The sequence below is a fragment of the Myiozetetes cayanensis genome, unplaced genomic scaffold (assembly GCF_022539395.1).
Source record: "Myiozetetes cayanensis isolate MyiCay16 unplaced genomic scaffold, myiCay2020 scf3, whole genome shotgun sequence".
Taxonomy (NCBI): domain Eukaryota; kingdom Metazoa; phylum Chordata; class Aves; order Passeriformes; family Tyrannidae; genus Myiozetetes; species Myiozetetes cayanensis.
Genome location: NW_026087521.1, coordinates 21,269,145 through 21,284,306, shown reverse-complemented (window position 1 = coordinate 21,284,306; position 15,162 = coordinate 21,269,145). Strand labels below are relative to the sequence as shown.

Here is a 15,162-nt window from a genome sequence, read left to right as displayed (position 1 = left end):
AAACTGTATTCATCCTCTGTAATCTTTTGGGAGAAGAACATAAATATATTATTCTAAAATCAATACGGACTGCCTGGTTCCTCCTCTGAACAACCTCTACTACACACACAGAGTGCAGTAGATAAGAGTAAAATTCTTTCTAAATTTGCAGTTGTGGACTGGACATGAAGTATTTATTTATTCTTGACTTTTGCATCCTTTTAGAAATATCCAGTCACAGTATGTTAATAACGGCTAAATAACACAGAATTTTAAAAGCTAGAAGCAAAGATACAGGCTATGTCCAACTACCTTTAGAGTTTAATTCCCTTTTAGTTATTCTTATCCTGGGCTAAAAATGTCATTCAAAGAATAAAATGGGATCTGTAAAACTGTCTGTTAGATGCTACTTTTCCAAGGCACTGCACCTTACAGCTCTATCACTAACACAACTTTCCGTCCCATGAGTTCAGGGCTCCTCAACAGGCAGTTGTTCAGTAGTGTTTTCAGTGCTTGTCCCTGAAGAATCCTAGAGAAAGGTAGTTACGTAACTCTGCTTTGTGATCTAATATAATATGATTAAGAACACCATCTGTGTTTAAGAATTTATTCACTACCTCCTGTGAAAGTATCTTTCCATGTAATATGAAAGGTTGGGAGACAGAAAGATAGGGTAATGCAAATTTCCAGTCTAATAATCAAAAATAATTCTCTAAGGTTTTGCATGTGAAATTAACATTACATACTTAGAGAAGCAGTACCTGTGACCTTATCTTGACTATATATCTGTTAGAAGAAAGAGCAATTGCTCTTACCTGTAAAAACGCTAAAAGTATCGTCTAATTCCACTGAAGACATGCTTTCCATGTTCTGACTGTCTGCCAGATCCACAGATCCTAAGAACCTAAAAATAAATGATTAAATATTTTATAATCTAGAGAAATCTTTCATATACCTACATACACACACACATGCACATATATATATATGTATAATGGGGTAACACAGACACTTAGATATCTATTTATTATCAATACACAAGTATAATGTTCACTCAAAGGTTCCAGCAGAGATATAAAACTCAGCTAGCCAGAATTTGCAGGGGATTATGTTAATGATGCAGATAAGACATTCCTTTCCAAATCACTTCTGGAACATTAAGCGCAATATAGTGCCAAAAAGAAATATTTACGACTGGAAACAGAATTCCTGATAAAGGAATATGGACTTTGGTGACTTAGCCTTTCCTAAGGAAAAAAAGAATTTATAACCTTTGGAAAAGGGGCAGACCACTCAGGAGGACTAAATTTTCTGCAGGCAGAAAATTAGAAGGGTCAAAGCCCAACTAGAACTTAATCTGGCTACTGCCACGAAAGACAACATAAATAGTTTCTACAAATACATCATCAACAAAAGGAAAGCTAAGCAGAATATCCATCCTTTGTTGGATATGGGTGGAAACATAGCAACAAAGGATGAGGAACAGGCTGAAGTACCTCATGCCTTCTTTCCCACAGTCTTTAATAGTAAGACCAGTTTTTCTCTGAATATTCAGCCTCCTGAGCTGGAAGTTAGGGATAGGAAGCAGACTGAACTATCCATGATCCAAGAGGAAATGATCATTGATCTGCTACACCACTTAGTCAAACATAAGTCTATGGGACCGAATGGGATCCACCCATGGGTACTGAGGAAGCTGGTGAAGTGCTCACCAAGCCACTTCCCATCATTTATCAGCACTCCTGCTAAGCAAGGAGACCGACCCCCTGGAAGTTAGTGAATGTGATGTTCATCTACAAGAAGGGTCAGATGGGTGATCGAGGGAACTACAGGCCTGTCAGTTTGACCTTGGTACCAGGGAAGGTCATGGACCAGGTCATCTTGAGTGCCATCATGTGGCATGAGCAGGATAACCAGGGCATCAGGCCCAGCCAGCATGGGTTCTGCTTGACCAACCTGATCTCCTTTCACAGCAAAGTGACCCACTCAGTGGATGAGTGAAGGGCTGCGGATGCAGATTACCTGGTCCTTAGTAAAGCCTTTGGTACTTTCCCACGGCATTCTCCCAGGAAAATAGGCTATTCATGGCTTGGACAGGTGCCTATTCACTGGGTAAAAAATGGGCTGGATGGCTAGGCATAGACAGTGGTGGTGAATGCAGTTAAATCCAGCTGGCAGTTGGTCACTCATGGAGTTCCTCAGGGCTCAGTATTGAGGCCAGTTCTGTTTCATGTCTTTATCAATGATCTGGATGTGGGGATTGAGGGTACAGTCAGTTTGCAGAGAACACCAAGTTTGGCAAGAGTGTTGATCTGCAGAAGGGCAGGAAGGCTCTACGGAGGGATCTGGAGAAGCTGGATTGATGGGCTGACGCCAATTGTATGAGGTTCAAGGTGAAGTGTTGAGTCTTGCACTTGGGTCACAACAACCTCATGCAGAGCTACAGGCTTGGGGCAGAGTGGTTGGAAAGTGGCCCAGCAGAAAAGGATCTGGGGGTGCTGGTCGACAGTGGGCTGACCATGAGCCAGCAGTGTGCCCAGGCAGCTAAGAAGGTCTATGGCATTCTGGTCTGTATCAGAAATAGTGTGGCCAGCAGGACCAGTGCAGTGATTGAGTGATTGTCGCCCTGTACTTGGCACTGGTGAGGCCACACCTCAAATCCTGTGTTCGTTTCTGGGGTCCTCATTTCAAGAAAGACACTGAGGTGCTGGAGTGAGTCCAGAGAAGGGGAACAAAGCTGGTGAAGGGTCTAGAGAGTAAGTCACATGAGGAGCAGCTGAGGCAGCCGGGGTTGTTCAGCCTGGAGAAAAGAAGGCTGAAGGTTGTAGAGAGCTGTACTGTTCTCTACAGCTACATGAAAGGAGGTTGTAACAAGGTGGGGGTTTGCCTCTTCTCTCAGGAAACTAGTGATAGGACGAGAGGAAATGGCTTCACTCTGTGCCAGGGGAGGTTTAGATATTAAGAAAAATTTCTTCATGGAAAGGGTTGTCAAGCACTGGAACAGGCTGCCCAGGGAAATGATGGAGTCATCATCTCTGGAGGTGTTTAGAAGATGTGTAGATGTGGTATTTAGAGATATGGTTTAGAGATGGACTTGGACAAGGTTTACATCTGGACTCAGTGATCTTAAAGGTCCTTTCTAATCTAAATGATTCTATGATTCCTTATGAATATAACACAGTTCAGTAAAGCATGTAAATTATCTGTTTCATTTTGAATATCTTTAAATCTCACCACTTTCAATTAACACATATGTACATGCTTAAAATGTGCTTAATTTATTTGCTGAAACAAGGCTTTTGTCTTCAAAAGATTATATGCCTCCATAATATACACTAAGTATGTTAATATGGCCAGGATTTATTATTACAGCATTATAAAATAGGAATCTTGATCGCTACTACATTCAAAATTTGAAAAAATAGCTTTTATTTACCTATTGCTCCAAACACTCTTCATCTTAGTGGTGCTAAAGACACATTCTGTTCCAGAGTTTCTGATTCTTAGATATGTTTGCAACTCTAAACTGTACAGTTGTTACATTGGTCTAGAGTTTTCAAGAATCACCTAGGGAAAAAAAAACCCCAAAACACCTACATATAAAACTTACGCTTTTAGTTCCTTAACATCGGGGTTATTTTCTGGTAAGACTCCTATTCCTCGACCGTAACAGGTCCCACCATGAAGATGAAATTCTATATGCGAGAAATCTTCATTGTCAGCACTTGCTTGTTTCGCATGAATGCTGTAAATTCTCAGAAAACTTCCAATCTGAAAAAAAAAACCCCAACAATTTAGATAGCACAAAGCCAGCTGTTTATGTGGAAAATTCTAGACTTCCAGGCCTCATAAAGCTTCTTCCCCATTTGAACTCAATCACATAAGTTGTCAGGGACCTCTGGACATTGCCTCATTCAACCCCTGCGCCCAGAGCAGAGTCAACTAGAGCAGGTTTCTTAGGATTGTCTCCAGTTGGGTTTTGGATATTTTCAAATGTGGATAGTGCAAAACCTCCCTGAGTGATCTGTTTGTTTTGCTTTATCAGACAACATTACTGACAGCAAAGGATGATTCAGAACCAGCATAAGCCTTTTTAATAAATCGAATTCTCAAACACAGTTCAGAAGACAGATCAAATGAATCTATACATTTCTCTCCTGAGGGCTCAATTTCCCTTCTATTTTCAGAACACAGTCCTCTAGAGACTGACATCCTGTGATTTGTCCATGTATGGCCACATTCAGCAATTGCCCTCATGTCCATCATCGCACATGGTTTCTTATCTCTTCAGGTGTACGTACAAACACATCTGCTTACTCAGATTTCTTTGTCCCATCTTACGCTTACATTACACATAACATATTTTTAGGAACAGGAGAAAAGGCAACACATATTAGAAATTGAAAGATTTTGGCACTCTTCCTAACTCTGTTAGATCTTCTTCCTCAGGTACATGGAGAATATGCTTCTTGTTTTGCTTAAAATTATTTTGTGTTTTCTGAAACAGTTTTGTTAAGTTAAAAAAATGGAATTATGCTAACTTATACAAGTACCTATTAAAAAAAGAAGCTATGGAGTGCTGAATATTGAACACATTTTTATAACTCTGCTTTTATTTCAAAATACCACACCCATTATCCCCCCTCAAAAAAACTGCACATTCAACCAAAAAAATAAAACCAAACCCAAGGCTCATAATCCGGAGACTTAACTACAGAGTTGCTAAAATATTTTTTTAAAATATGTAACCTAAGATCCACTTGATAGCTGGTAAGCTACACACATTCAACAACCTGGATCTATATTAATTCTAAGTATTTTTTAAATAACCCTATATAAATGAGAAATTATTTTAAAATTTACTTCAATTAAAATTAATATTACAGCACTCAAGTCTGTTAAGTTTTATTTCAGTTTTAATTTTAACCAGTGGAAACCTAGATTGGATTGGTCAGGTCTTAGTACAATACTTACAAATGTATGTATACATGCATAAAAGCAGATGGAGCAGCAACCTATGTCTAGAATCCTCCTCTGTATCAAGGAAAAAACTGTGACTACATAATGCTGGTATCAAACTACTTTTAAATAATAATCACACATGAAAAAGGTAGTGTATTTTTCAATTTGGGCAGCAGGGACATAAAAACTGCACTTCAGCCTGCACCTATTTTGCTTCTGGCATGGAGCTCTTATCAGAGTTTTAATTGATCTGTGTTGTCAGGGGGCTGCTCATTTTGTTCATTCAAAGCATCACCAGCACAGTTTGTGCATTTAGATGGCAGTTAAGAGGCTTACCCAGAAGTTTGTTTTTTTTTTTCCTTTCCACTTAATTATGTTGAATATCCAAAAATACAAGGGGTACTCATATTATAAAAGTAATCTAATGATTGTGACAAATGCCTTGGGAGAAAGTTAAGAAATTTTAAAGAAAAGACAAACTAATTTCTGCTTATGAAATAACTTTAAGTTAATAAAACAGTGTCAAACTACTTCCTACCCCCCAACCAATTTGCATATAAACAGGAAAAAGTTCAGTATTAACAGATTTTTTTCTTTTAAAAAGAACATATGAAAAAAGTATTTTATCTATGTATAAATATAAAAAATTAAACATGGGAGATGATAGCTCAGAAGCCAAAAATACAAAATGCTGGGTCTGCCTTCTAAACTTGTGTGCTGAAACTCATGCAAAAGTCAACTGAACTACACATTTCAGTGCAACATTCATGTTGCAAGATTTGTCATCACTATAAATTATTCTTTCTATATATGCATTTATTCGATTCTTTTCTGACTGTTATTATTTTATGTATTTTAATATCATTTAGAACCATAATAAAGAGAAGCATTATAATCAGCATTGGTAAATACTGAAAAAATCCGTAGAGTTCTAAATGTCAACCCAGAGCTGCCTGTGCAAACAGGGTGCCATTTCCATGGATTCCTTTGGGCGGCAGCCTTGCTTACAGTTAACAGCAGTGAGCAGATTGTTATGGATAAAAACGTTACTGGGTTTCTGTTGTTTACAGAATGCCTGCAGACTGAGCACTTTATATACTTGACTGAGAAGAAATTATAATCTACATGATTTACATAACCATCACTAAAATATAGTACAAACCCAGCTCCTTACTTGACTTTACAGCAGTTCTGTTTATGAACTACCTTTTTCATTTAAAGCAAGTTCATTTAAAATGAATTAAAGTAGAATAAAAAAATTTTTTGCAGTAGTATAAAATATACTAATACCCTATTTGCAGTCTAATTCAAATATGACTATTAAAAAAAATACATATTAAGGCTAGAGAGAATTAAAATGCAGAAGTCACATATGCAGTTCCCTATAACCAGTGAACTAATACAACTCTAGCATAGGAAATTCTCATCATTATTTCAAAACTTATAGGGTTGTGTTGACATTCACACTGATGAATTCAGAACAGCCATTTATCATGGCAGGTAAATGTTCATGTTGGACCAAAAAGGCAGTCATGACAAGAACCTGTCTTTATCTACAGGAATCACTTAACAAATTCCTCTGTAGTAATTTTTATACCTATTTTTATGGCTGATTATATTAAATGAGATTTCTTTGTTATCCTTTTTATCATATCAGCAGTCTAATTTTACTGAGTAAATGGTGCACAGCTCCTTGAAAATGAGAGGAAGTATATACACAGCATTTGGGCACAGTCCTTTGCAGTAAGAAATACCAACCGAAATCCATGCTAAGAGTTTGAAAGACCCAGAGCTGGGATTAGAGGGTGTCGTCTTTTGTTTTTTCCCCTTTTAATAAGTAAAAAGACAGAGGTGTGGAGAATACCACTGACAGGTCAAAGGAATGCTACCTAGGTCTGAAAAATATGAAGCTAGATATTACAACCATGTAAGTAACTCATTGAAGTTTCAGGTTGAAAATGTGACTCTGGCACTAAAAAAGCAAGACTTCTTGGTCCATACTACTGTCAAAAAAGAGATGACATTTTACATGGTGGGAGAAACAGCTGAAAATATACAAATTCTACATCTGAAGATATGTGACACAAAACAAATGCTGTGAAACTACAGACTAGGACTTGTATCTATGCTCAAGGTTAATTGTTTTAATTGTACTATCCAGAAAATGCATGGCAACACAGGAAGGCACAGTACCATATATTCAGTGAATGACAGAATATAAGGAAACCTCTAACCAGCTGTGGACAGCTGGACCCCTACTGTGCATTGACTGACCACTGATGCTCTCTCACCTCGATGCCTACAATCTAAGCAAAATGCTTAAGATGGGGAAACATCACAGACCTATTTCCCAAATCCTACGGCAGTGTCAGTGAATCCTGAGAACTTTCGGAAAAATTGGCATAAGAAAGGCTGAAGAATAACAAACTGCAACCTATGGGGAGCAACTGTATTCCAGACAGTTGTAGGTTGGGGTTCCTAGAGTAATGAGAAAGCCTCACGCACCCCAGGTAGCCAGAGGAAGAGGCAATTTCAAGCAAAAGCAGTGAACACCATTTTCTTTGCTTAGTTGTAGTTCTTGCTTGTGTCTTTATGCCCCAGGAAATAATTCACTTCAGAGATGAGATTTCTAAAAATTCTTTTTGTGTTCTGTCAAAGCACCAAATGCTGAAAAGCCACAATCTTACGCAGCAGGAAAGGGAGACCAGTAAATACAGGGAACAAAAAGTCTACTTATGGTATCAACAGCAACATGTCTTCAGTGTTACTAAAGTTCTCTCCATTGAAAATTTTAAATATTATTTGGTTGTCTTAGAAAATGGGATAAAATGCTCAAATCTTCAGTGTTCTCTGGACAGATGACCTAAACAAGGAGTTTTTAACAAACTCTTGCAGCAATATCCCTTACTCTGTGCTCCAGCATTTGCCAAAAATTCACTATAATACATTACCCACTTTCTCTAGTGTGTACTGCTTACTCAGAGCTTCCGTGTCTGAACATGTGCCTACAGATACAATTTTAAAATATTTCAGTTTTTTTTTCAATCTGCTCTTTGTGTTAACAAGGCTGTGTAAAACAGATTGCTCCTACATAAAATGTCATTTCTGAGCTGCAACTGTCACTGCAAACAATACACAACAAGGGAGAATGTAACCTAACAATTCCATAACAATTTACATAAAAAAGGCAATTCTAAGCTACTGTCAAATGCAGAAGACAAGGCTGAAAACTAGCATACTTTTACTGTTTCTGCAACCATAAGCTGGCAAAACATCTAACCACACTTGGGAAGGTGTACATGGATACACTAAACACTCTCCAGTTCCATACTTCTACACAGATGAATTTAAAAAAACACCTTTGCAAAACAAGACCCTGAACCAAAAAAAATATTATACAGATTTCACTTTACTTTCTTATGATAGGACATGATTTCCACTAGTATTTAAAACCCCTCCATTTTAGGGACAGTTCCCCCCAGATTTAATTATATTTATATTATTCTGTGAAATAAAATTAATTCTACATATTGCAACCTGAAATTAATAAATACTTCTGAAGTTAACTGTTAGCATATCAGCCCCTTTTCTTAGATTACTTCACTAAGACAATCCACTAAATAGTGGTGTTCAAAAACAATCTAACTTGAAACTTCTACAGCTTTCATGACTGAAACTACTGCAACTTTGGACATAGCCAGGAGAAAAATAGCCTGTACTGCTCAGAAGGTCAAAGGAGGTTTTTAACAATTTCCTATGAAATTAGAGCTTCTACTACACAGTGCAGTATCCAGCAAAGGTACAAATGCTTTAGAAATAAGAAAGGGCAAACTTAGAGGAAGTAAAAAATTGAGAGAGTTGATGAAGACATCCCATGTATCACATATTCAATAGGGATTCCTGAACATAAATGCGGGAGAGCAATAAAAGAAGTATTATTAACTACTCAAGAAATTATGTTTTATTAACATTAAAATATTTTGCCCTTAATTTTCAAAACAATGCTTCATTGGAACATCAGTTATTTATCAACAGATTACACCAGTTAGCAAGTGAAAAACTCTGGAAGAGAACTTGGAAGTCATGAAATATTTCTGTCAGTTTTGTTATGAATTCTTACACAAATCCTTACACTTATTTTGCTATCTGTCATTTACTTATGAATGGATGTTAATTTATCTAATTGATTTTATGTCTGCCAATAGCCTGGGCTAACAAATGGTTATTACTTATCTTTATTTTCTAGTTAATGTTTTCTTAAAAATGATCTTGGACATAGAGGGCAAGGCATGAAATGAAAGATGTATTCTTTGCTGATTTCCTGTATTCAGAAGCAAGATGGCAGTATTGCTAAGATCAAATGTTTAATTACGTTGTTTTCTCTATCTAAGCATAATCAACACTACTGATCCACTAAATGAAGATTGCACTGCAAACTGCAGAAGTTTATAGAACTGAAAATCTTCTATTGACATTAGAATTAAGAGTCTTAAATGGGTCTACGAGTTTAACCCCATTTTATATCATTTAAAAATAATTCTAAAGTACAGAATACATTTTCTGAGTTCATTATTTTCACAGGATTATATAGTATATTACAATGTCTGGAAAGAACAGCTTAATTGAAAGAATTTTTTTCATGGTAATTTTCGGGTAATGAGGCTGTTTAACACATGTTGAAGGAGTTTTGCATTCAAATAAAAGGTACAGGAAATACAGTGAAAGATAAAGAGGAACATGAAACTAATTACAGCAGAATTGAATTAATACATTCTCTGAAGTGACTTCTAAGCAGAACATAGGCCACGAAAAGAGAGTTAGAAATACCAAACTGTGCATTACCTTAAGCGATTTTGCCAGTTGTACATGGTTATCATAGACTAGAATGTCCACCGTGAGATTTCTCAGCTGATGAAGAAGAGCCTTTTCTCCTTCCATGTCTTTTGCTTCCACAGGTACTCTCCATGTTGGATAGGGACATTTTGTACCATCCCATACCTGCAACGTAAATGAACTACTTCAATATGCTCAGAATACTTTAGACTCAGATTTTAAATATTTTTTTTTAAATTTTTTGTTTGATTAAAAATCAGTAACAATAAGAAATCCCAATTGCAGTCTTAGTCTAAAAGTCCTTAAAATACTTAAATTAGACCTTATGGGATTTTTAAAATTATTATTCCTTACAGAGCATAAAATAACCTCTATCGAGAATATGATCATGTGCTAAGACCTAGAACCTGTTAATACTAAAAAACAACAAAAAAATCAGCTCTAGCAAACCATCAACTGTTTATCCAGTAGTTACAACCATCAGAATTCATCATATGCACAACTGTCTATACTTAATATTTTGATCCTGATATAGGGGCTTTTTAACCACTTCAGCTACAGTATTTGAAGACTGAGTACACAGTACATATTGACTTAATTACTGATGATCTCCTATATCAGGATACACTGCTAGTTATCTAGAGTATATTCGAAAAACATCAGTACTTAACATACACCTATTAACAAAGGTTCTAAAAATCGTTTGCCTAACACTAAACCTTTAATATACTCCTTGTACTGAAATACCAATAGAATTATTTCTGAGCTAGTAAAGTTACTGTGAAAAAGTAAGTTTACCAACAGGCTTAGTACTTTGGAATCAAAATTTTTCTACTTAAACCAAATATCATTCTGTTAACTATGGTTTCCTGAGTTTCTGAAGATATACTCTTCACAAAGACAACAAGAATAATGGTCTGAAATACTAGTATAGCAAAACAAAAATCTAGAAGCATTTGGACCCTTCTTTTGAAATGCTGCATTTCATAGGATGTCATGCATATTGGTTCAACAGAAGTTAATTTTCAGAGTTTGTGATAATAAGGTACTTTGTCCCATGAGTTAGGTACTGCAGATGGAAAGAAAAAAAGACACCAAAGCTTAATTTTTAAAGGGTTTCTACACCTTATGCTTAACTGCTTTGGATCAACAGACCAACAGGAAAAGATCTAAGAATCAGCAAAGCTATGCATAAATACACAGGCAGTAACTCATGGCTGGAATACCCATCCAAAATCAAGAGAAAAAAGGGAATTTCCCTGCTGACAGTGAAAATGACCCATAACATCAAATTAATGTTGCCAAGCAAGAGTGTATTCTGAAGGACCAGATAATGAGATGGTATATGCTGCCACAGATTAAAAATAGCCTATAATCTTCTGATCCTGCACCATGAAATACTTGAAACCGCCTTTGAAAGAGAGGTTACCTAGTGCTTGAATTATCAAATCTTTTCCAGAACTGAGCTTAGAAACAGATTTAGTGCATATCTGTTACGAATTTAGTCCCTTTGACAAAATAACGAACCTTAAATTCATCAAGTTTTCCACTATTATTTCAACTGGTTTTACTTGTGACAGTTTGTTAATTTAATTCTACACTGGAGAGATGGATCTGACGATTGAAATAACCTGTACGCTCCCTTTTCAGATAAAGGGATGGTGACTTAGTTTTGAAACGTCCTTCACCAGAGGAACTAATGAGGTCAGTATCAGCACCTTTTGGAGGAATTTATGATAATGTAAGCTTTCTCTACAAGAAAAAAACCCAACTTTGCAGAAGTAGTTGGTTGTGTTTTTTTTCTTGCACAAATACAGAAACAGACCAAGTTCTCTCTACTTCAGGAGAGCTTTGCTTTACTCAAATTATGGATGAAAACATGAAACATCCTGTTTTCAAACTGACCTGGTTTCAAAAATAAACACTGGATGAAAACCCAACACTGGTTAAATTAATTCTGGATAAGAAACAACAAATCATTCTCTTACTAGTCATGAACAGCCCGGAGCTAAGTTAATGATAATGTTTGATCACCATGGTTGGCAAAACACTGAATGAAAGAGACCCAATGATACCTATTTTTCTCTTCAACAGAATATGCTCATTGTATGACTTAATGTACAAAATTAAACTGACAGACAGAAGGGAAGAAAAGAATAACAGTAAAACTCTTATGAAAGGCATAAATGACAGAATAATTTCTAGCGTGAATTCTTTAGTCTCCATCAGTTTGAATAAGAAAATTCTCAGAAAATGGTAATAAATAATCAAGTCAGCAATATCATCTTTATGCCACATCCAACTCAGCTGTTGTGCATATAGCAATTAATTTACCAAGTGTAACTTAAATGTTATGCTATAGATGATGCACAAAATTGCTGAAATTCATTTTAGTTGTCTTTGAAGCCGTCCCCACTCACTACCTGGGCTCAATGCTTAAAATAATCATGATATTTCATACTGTAATCAGCCGTAATCACTGATATACTTGGAATAACATGATAAATGTAAAACATTATTATAAAATGCATAACCAAAAGAATACAATAAAATAGTATTTAATGATCACTCCATTTGAGTTGGCATTGGCTTGGTTGTTTTGTTTGAATTTTTTTGTTTAACAAAACAACAAAATAATTAGAGATCTGTCTAAAAGTTTTTAGAATGGGTTCTCTTCTATCATGGTCAATATTTGACACAAGATATGGATTTTGCCATTGTTGAAAAATGGAGGAAATTACCAACAGCATGCTAATATTAATGTAGCATTTTTAAGCTTGTCTGCTGTATTTTATTATGGATTTAAGTATTTAATATTTTATAATGCTAAAAATATATGCTGTCAAAGGAATTACATATCAGAAAAATTCATCTATCATTATTTGACTTCAAACTTTTACTGTCCTAAGTCTACCCTAAGATTGCCCCAAGTCATTACCTTTACTGCATAAAAGTGACAAAATTTGAATCTTACAACACAGAGAAGTGTGTAAAGAAATATTAATAATTTAAGAAAGTCCTTGTTTCTATCATTGCAAAGGGTCCTTCAATGTTGCAGATATACTTATTAATTAACAACTTAATTACAGACCACAAAGTTCTGAAATTTTACTGGGTCTCATTTGACATGTCTTTCACAAAGGATTATTAAATGGAAATGCTTGTAACAGTTGCAGAGCATGTTATAGCATACACTTAAGATTTGTTTCTGTGTGAGAAAAATCTTTGCTGCTTTAATGAAGGAATTCATTAAATTCATGTGCTATTTCCAAAAATATTGTAACAATACAGTTTAACACATTAGAACCAATAAGTAATTTTATGAAGTCATAAAGTGGAAAATAACAGGTTCAGGTTGATCATCACTCACATTTTAACAATCAACTTAAAAAATAAAGAAAAATAAAGCAGAGGAGTTTCAGAATAACTTCAGACAGATACATCTGGAACTAAACCCAGGAATATTATGGAGACATCGCTTTTATTTAGTTAATGTTAACGATCACCCTTGGATATTACTATCCTGTTGTGTAGCACTAGGCACTTTGTATTTTCAGTGAGCACTGATGCCCAAAGTGCTTACGTATAACTAAGAGAAACTACCTAGAATCCATCATGACAGATAACCTAACACATTCATTCCTTTCTTAGATAGTGCTACTTACTGCACTAATCATACCCAGCAGACTCAGAAAAACAAGCAGTAAAAGCTAACTGAAAAACAAGGATGAAGTTTAAAACAAACATTTTTCAAGGTTAAGAAATCTTGCAATATTTATCTACAAATGTGAAACGATGCTCCATACAATGCCTTACTAAACCTCTCCTAAAAAACAAATCAGGTGAACAACTTCAGAGAGTCCTGTGATTTCTGTTTTGTTTTCATAGAACTAAAATGGCCCAGGATTACAAATTTGCTTACAGTCAAAACATTTATCTACATAACATTATTTCACAGAACATTTTGAGTTGGAAGGGACCTACAAGGATCATCTTAAATGAATGGTCCGTACGGGCATCGAACCCACAACTTTAATGTTATTAGCACTGTGCTCTAACCAAGTGAGTCAACCTCAGGGTATAAAATATGTCTGCCTTATTGAAAAATGTATCACAACATCTGAATACATAAATCTAACAAATTATTTTAAAAAAATAAGTCTACCTTTAGAAGAAAAGAAGATCCATCCACTTGTGCTTTTCCTACCAGCTGGCAAGTGAGATCAAAGAACAGCATTGGCTGAACACTAGACAGTTTTGCTGCTGGTCCAGAGATGGAAATATTACTGGCTGCCCAAACACGTAGTTCTTCTATTCTTTTATGTTCTTCATCCATGAAAGTGTACATTTTGCTAGAAGTTCGAGGAACTAGAGGCGCTCCTACAGTTCCATCAAATGTCAAGGATGCAAATCCCCCACTGGTAATTCCCTGCATTTGTCCATTGAATTCCCTGATCTGTTATGAAATATGAATGAAAAAAAATAGTTTGCACTGCATGGAAATAAAAATACATTTCTGCTTTATCATGTGCATAAAGAATGAACCATACACCATTTTTGTTTCTGGTGCTATGGGAAGAACAGAATTAAAAACAAACAAACAAAGAAACAAAAAAAAAACCAAAAAAACCCAACAACAACAACAACAAAAGTTACATTAACTTAAGAAAATAAAGTAAGCAGGCAGAAAATATAACCTTACACAACAAAATTTTGAAGAGGCAGACTAACACCTACCTGTAAATATACAGCATCAAACAGAGTATTTTATTCACACACGTCAATAAGAAGACATCAGGAATTGTGGGGGGGAAGATATCAGGGTTGCTTTTACAAATGGGGAGACTGAGGCACAAGAGAAATTAATTTTTACACAGTAGAGCAATGGTAGAGGAAAGTTATGGATTCCTGTTTTCTGCCTCTCACAACAGCCCTGTTTTCCAATACTACAGAACTGCAACAGAAAATGTCAGTTCTAGGAGGTATTTTTTTCTAGAAAGTAAACAGTGACCAGCTTTCATTCCTTGAATTATGAATAGAGCTTTCACAATTACTCAATGTCTACTGCCCTGAACATGGTAGCTCCCCTGAATCCTGCTGATTTAGCTGTGTATCTGCTACCACGTAAAACACAATGTGTAAAGTCTGAAGCATTCCTTCAAGGATCTAAACTAGTCTTACTGCTCTCTGCACTTTATATATCTATCTATCTATCTATATCTCTGTATCTCTATATCAAAGCACTGTATGACTCATTACCTAGAAATATCAAACTGTTTGAATTCATCCATTTTTAATTTGGGTTTGCTTACCAAATAAGTATGAATACTTATGAATATAGCATTTATGAGACAATCTAGTATAGGATTCCCAGTGCTCAATTTTCAA

The 15,162-nt window shown here is 35.7% G+C and overlaps 1 protein-coding gene across 2 annotated transcripts in view; it reads right to left on the bottom strand.

The window, feature by feature from the left end:
• Positions 1-15,162, bottom strand: part of POT1 (protection of telomeres 1) — a 59,583-nt gene that overhangs the window by 12,126 nt on the left and 32,295 nt on the right. For both annotated transcript variants that reach the window (XM_050323653.1, XM_050323655.1), the window contains 4 exons: positions 13,940-14,230; positions 9,784-9,939; positions 3,590-3,750; positions 795-883 (listed from right to left, as the gene is read on the bottom strand). In XM_050323653.1, the coding sequence (XP_050179610.1) occupies positions 795-883; positions 3,590-3,750; positions 9,784-9,939; positions 13,940-14,230 (697 nt within the window). The remainder of the gene's footprint in view (positions 1-794; positions 884-3,589; positions 3,751-9,783; positions 9,940-13,939; positions 14,231-15,162) is intronic.